Here is a 6,000-nt window from a genome sequence, read left to right on the forward strand (position 1 = left end):
CCAAAGACTCATGACCCGCTGAGAGAAAACATTTCTCCTCATTGTTATGATCCTGTAGTTTTTTTGTCGGGAAATATGTGGTGTGTGTTTAAGACAGCAAAGACTGCTTTAAGAATAAGCAGGCCTCAGGAGTTACCGAGAAGGTGCATTCGCGTTGCCTTGGATACAGCCACGCGGACTGCGCTTCGAGAGATACATTTGTTACAATTCAATTTTGAACTGGTTTATAGTGCAAACAGCCTGTTCTAACAGAGGACACAGACAGACAGACAGCTGTGTGTTAGCAACTGAAAGGAGATCTCTGATAATTTAAACTGAAGGAAGGGAAGTTAGACTGAGACAATCTTTTATCCCTCAAAAACTCTAAAGCCAAATTGATTTATTTAAAAAGTTTTTGCAAGTTGTTAATTGTTGAAATTCATCGCTGGAGAAGGAAAGCATCACTTATTGCTGGAATTAGACTGCGGACTGTTCTAAAGTTGAAGAACTTATTTTCTCCCCGTTGGACGGCTGTGAGGACTTCAAGCAACATTGGACTGTAAATTTGCAAGGACTAATTTCTTCTATTTTAAATGTTGTTTATATCTTAGTAGTGTTTAAGAATTTAGTTTTTCTAATTAAATAGTTAATTTGTTGATTTAAAGACACCTGGTTTGGTTAGCCTCATTTGGGGGTTAATGGATAGTACAATTTGGCTGGGTCTTTCTTTAATTTGGAAAGTTTAAAATGATATGTTAGGCGATCTGTGGAGAGACGTGATTGAGGTAACAGTGCGTTTCTCCCAACACAATCAGAATCGTATATTTTGATTGGGGGCTTTGACTGGAGCGGTCGGTCGTAACATCATCTCCGTCTTACTTGGGCGACCCTTTATTTTTAAACAGTGACCCCCTAGTTCTAGTAAGGATGCAAATGCATTGGAAGCAGTTCAGAGAAGATTTACTGGACAAATACCTGGAATGGGTGGGTTGTCTTGTGAGAAAAGGTTGGACGGGCTAGGCTTGTATCCGCTGGAGTTTAGAACAGTAAGAGGTGACTTGATTGAAACATACAAGATCCTGAGGGGTCCTGACAGGGTGGATGTGGCAGGGATGTTTCCTCTTGTGGGAGAATCTAGAACTAGGCCACCTGAAAGAAACAGACTTGTAGGGCTACGGGGTTTGAGCTGGGGTGTGGAGCTGACAGCATAGCTCCATGGAGAGCCATCACGGACTTGATGGGCCGTAAATGACTATGACTATTTCCCATAGCAGACGGGTCAATAACCAGGGAGCATAGATTTAAAGTAATTGGTAGAAGGATTAGAGGGCAGTTGAGGAGAAATGTTATCTAGAGGATGGTGGAGTTCTGTAACTCACTGTCTGAAAGGGTAGTGGAGGCAGAAGAAAACCTCAATACAGTTAAAAAGCATTTGCATATAAAGGCCTGCTATCCGACCCAAACCCGACGACGTGTCGGGCTCGGGTCGGGTCGCACTTCCAGGTCTGGCTTTTGGGGTCGGGCCAGGTCCAAGTCGGACACACACAGCAAGAATGGCAGGTAAGTGTTAAAAGCAAAAAACCTACCTGAGCTGCGAGTCCGGCACATCAAAGAGGGAAACTCTGAGTCTGCGCAGTGAGCGGCTCTATGACGTCTTCACGCTCATGCTGCAGCTTCCTGAAGATTGGGAGTCAGAAGGTAAGTAAAGGGAACATTCCGGTGGTCAGGTTGGGTTGGGCACGGGGGAAAAATGGAGGGACTCGGGCCGGGTCGGCCTCAGGTCTGATGCGGTTCTGTCGGGTTCGGGTCGGGTTTCTTTTGTGACCTGAGCAGGCCTTTATTTGTATATACACTTGAAGTGGCGTTACCAAGAGCTGAAAAGTAAGTTTAGGCCGGTAGCTCTTTGTCAGCTGGCACAGAGACAATTGGCCAAATGGCGTCCTCTGTGCTGTACATTGTCTATATTTCTGATTCTATTACCATAGGTGTCAATTAAAAAGGTCCTGCTTAAAAGCTATTAAGCTGGCTGACTATTTCTGGCATTTCAAGCTGTGTGGTTGAATGTCAGATGTTAACTATACATTGAAACGCAGTTTTCCTGTCCAGTAACCAACATGCAAGAGTTCTTACAAAATGGAAGGTTACTGGAAATGTAACAATTCGTGCTACACAGTGGCGCAGTGGTTAGCACTGCAGCCTCACAGCTCCAGGGACCCGGGTTCGATTCTAGGTACTGCCTGTGCGGAGTTTGCAAGTTCTCCCTGTGACCGCGTGGGTTTTCGCCCACAGCCAAAGACTTGCAGGTTGATAGGTAAATTGGCCATTGTAAAATTGCCCCTAGTGTAGATAGGTGGTAGGGAATATGGGATTACTGTAGGGTTAGTATAAATGGGTGGTTGTTGGTCGGCACAGACTCGGTGGGCCGAAGGGCCTGTTTCAGTGCTGTACCTCTAAATAAATAAAATAAATACTGTTTGTTTCAGATTTGGGGCCACTTCCCAACCGCCCCATCAATCTTAAAATCTTACAACACAAAAGTTGGCCCATTCAGCCCATCGTGCCTGTGCCGGCTCTGAACAAGTTATCCAATTAATCTCACTTCACTGCTCTTTTCCTATTCTAACCGCCTAAATTGTTTGAGAGCTTTAATCTCAGCAAAATTGATAGATTCGACTGCGTATTGACTGCTAGTACAAGGCATCACTGTTGGAACTATTTTCTTGCAGAAAAACTAGAGTAAGCGAATTGCGTGTCAGTGATATTTCCTCTTATGATACCAGGTTACTAGACAGTCTGATGGTTTTAACCTCCACCATGTACAGCAGGCAAATCATATTACTACAAACGTACCCAACTATATGCGGTGGGAACTGTACTGCTGGTCACAAGATCACAACATAGAAAAGCTGCAACAAAATAGTTGCAATTTTCTCATCAAGTGCTAATTTTTAAAAAAATCATTCCAGCGAGGCCATCATCTATTGCCTATTCTTAGCTTCCCGAACAAATACTTCCACATTATACCACCATAGGTTGGATACAACTGGAGTAAGTTTCTAGATGTGGTTTTCAAATTTTTTTGGTTGAAGGAACCCTTGTCAAATGGTTTAGTAATCACAAAGCCACATCTAAATTATATTATAAACACCTTGCATGTTTACATTTCTGAATGTAAAGTTCCTCAGTGTCCTGTTATAAAGTGACTTGCATGACAGTTTGCCAGGACTGTCTGATATACTGAACAGTGATGCAATTGGTAATATGAAAACTTTTATCTTCCTTTCAGCTGAAACGTAACACTACAGGTTCAGTAACACGCTTGTTGAATGCATCACTGCATGACACCTCCCTACTTTTACTGCAGTGGGATCAGGCTCGTCGGCTCCTGTTGGGAAAAACAGCACCATGTCGGTTGTGACCTTCCACTGCCCACTGACACGCTGCCAAGTATTTCAAGGTTTTCTTCAACCACCTCAGCTGTTTACTGGTCTGTCAATGCTGGAATATTGCTAACATATTGCCTGTTGTGTGGTGTTTCTGCCATAGGGCCGCCACCAGTAAACGGGAGCACAGCTTTAACCCAAATCCAATCACAGGCCCAGCTATCGTACTTGGTGAACAAAGCTTGGCTTGATGGTCATTCCAAGCCCCTGGTCAAAGCTGAAATGGGATCTCCTTCCTCCTCTCCCTGGCCAGCCCTGCAACTCCTTTCCCAGGTCTCTGGGACCTCTCATGCGATTCTCAACTGGTCTGAGGCCCCATTAATCCAGTTAAGTGTCCCTTTCCAGAATTGCCTTGGTGTCAGCCCAGCAATCCCTGAACAATGACTTGCTGTGTTGGCATAGACGAGGAGAATCAAAATACCAGGAAAACAGCGCATACCCAAACCACACCATAAGAGCAACAGGACGGTTCATTGTTTCGCAGTCCCCTGGAAAGTCTTCATGGACCCCCGGCGACCAGGGACCCCACTGTGAGAGTCACTGCGTTGGGCCACTGCAGAGGGCAATTAAGAGTCACCCACGTTGGTGTGGGACTGCAATCACATAAAAGCCAGACCTGGTAAGGATGGCAAGTTTCCTTCCCTAAAGAAAATTAATAGCCATTTACAACAATCCAACAGCTTCATGGTCACTATTCCTGATACCAGCTTTCCATTTCCCAGATTTTCTTTAAAAAAAATACAAATTAAATTCTCAAACTGCCTGATGGAATTACTGGGCCGAAACCCAACAGCTGATGTGAAATGTTGGAATTTGAGTGGATGATAGACTGTATTGCTTTACCAATCCCAATAACCTCCTCATAAAATCCTGGATCGTTTAAAGTGAGTAAGACACATATGGGGAACTCCTCAGAGCCCAGTGCAAGGGCACCGGGATCGAACTGAGCTCCGAGCCGGCGGCGGGTATCAGCGGAGAGGTGACGGCCGCAGACACTCCCCGCACCCCGAGGCCGCATACCGCGTTCGCTCCTCCGCCGCCGGGACGCAAATATTCGGCGGGGCCTCGGGCCGGGTCGATCCCGGATCTCCTGCCCCGCTCCGGATGGTTAACACTCACCCTGGCAAGACAAGGCGGTTAACTGGTCTCCACCGGTCTCTCTCTCTCTCTTTCCGAAATTGGCGCACAAACTGTCAACCAGAGCTCCCCCCCAACAGCACTTCTCATTGGTCAGCACCACTTTTAGTGAAGCCACCTTCCATTGGCCGAATGTAACTCCGCCCTTCTCCGTGACCCCCTCCCCATCCAATCCTTGACTTGGGGGCGGGGCCGCCGCCTGCAGCTGCTGTCAATCAAATACAACAACAACTGATGGACCTGAAATGTTAACTCTGTCTCTCCATCGATGCTGCTTGTTATGATCGGGTGAGGAGGGATTGCAGGGCTCGCCTCTTTTCCCTCTCCTTGTTTGACCAGAACAGGTTTATTTCTTTTTGAAGTGGATATACTTGACAATTCAGTGATTGTTTAACTGTTTACGTGCCATGATTATAAAAAGAACCAATTGGACAGGTTTTCTGGAGTTCAACAAAGAAAGAGGTTAGCTTTCTTGCACTTAGACTGATTTAAGTAAAATAATAAAATATGCTCCAATTTTCATGTGCATACACTCTCTCGAGGTTCACACACTTTTTCTTTTTGGCCTCCTTATCTCGAGAGACAATGGGTAAGCGCCTGGAGGTGGTCAGTGATGTGTGGAGCAGCGCCTGTAGTGGCTAAAAAGGCCAATTCCAGAGTGACAGTCTCTTCCACAGGTGCTGCAGAAAAATTTGTTTGTCGGGGCTGTTACACAGTTGGCTCTTCCCTTGTGCCTCTGTCTTTTTTCCTGCCAACTGCTAAGTCTCTTCAACTCGCCACAATTTAGCCCCGCATTTATGGCTGCCCGCCAGCTCTGGCGAACGCTGGCAACTGACTCCCACGACTTGTGATCAAATTCACAGGATTTCATGTCGCGTTTGCAGACGTCTTTAAAGCAGAGACATGGTCGGCCGATGCGTCTGATACCAGTGGCGAGCTCGCTGTACAATGTGTCTTTGGGGATCCTGCCATCTTCCATGCGGCTCACATGGCCAAGCCATCTCAAGCGCTGCTGACTCAGTAGTGTGTATAAACTGGGGATGTTGGCCGCCTCGAGGACTTCTGTGTTGGAGATACGGTCCTGTCACCTGATGCCAAGTATTCTCCGGAGGCAGCGAAGATGGAATGAATTGTGACGACGCTCTTGGCTGACATATGTTGTCCAGGCCTCGCTGCCATAGAGCAAGGTACTGAGGACACAGGCTTGATACACTCGGACTTTTGTGTTCCGTGTCAGTGCGCCATTTTCCCACACTCTCTTGGCCAGTCTGGACATAGTAGTGGAAGCCTTTCCCATGCGCTTGTTGATTTCTGCATCTAGAGACAGGTTACTGGTGATAGTTGAGCCTAGGTAGGTGAACTCTTGAACCACTTCCAGAGCGTGGTCGCCAATATTGATGGATGGAGCATTTCTGACGTCCTGTCCCATGATGTTCGTTTT

At 46.4% G+C, this 6,000-nt stretch overlaps 1 protein-coding gene across 3 annotated transcripts in view; it reads right to left on the reverse strand.

Annotated features, from left to right (window-relative positions):
• vrk1 (VRK serine/threonine kinase 1) overlaps positions 1–4,633 on the reverse strand; it is a 105,719-nt gene extending 101,086 nt beyond the window's left edge. Inside the window, exons 1-2 of one of the 3 annotated variants that reach the window (XM_068038715.1) lie at positions 4,542–4,628; positions 1,566–1,656 (exon numbers count right to left, since the gene is read on the reverse strand). In XM_068038715.1, coding sequence (XP_067894816.1) covers positions 1,566–1,587 — 22 coding nt within the window. In that variant the 5' untranslated portion in view covers positions 1,588–1,656; positions 4,542–4,628. Of the gene's footprint in view, positions 1–1,565; positions 1,657–4,541 lie in introns of those variants that run through there. The other 2 variants (XM_068038713.1, XM_068038714.1) reach the window with 2 other exon arrangements.
• Positions 4,634–6,000: the final 1,367 nt, after the last annotated feature.

The sequence above is a fragment of the Heterodontus francisci genome, chromosome 9, assembly GCF_036365525.1.
Source record: "Heterodontus francisci isolate sHetFra1 chromosome 9, sHetFra1.hap1, whole genome shotgun sequence".
NCBI lineage: Eukaryota > Metazoa > Chordata > Chondrichthyes > Heterodontiformes > Heterodontidae > Heterodontus > Heterodontus francisci.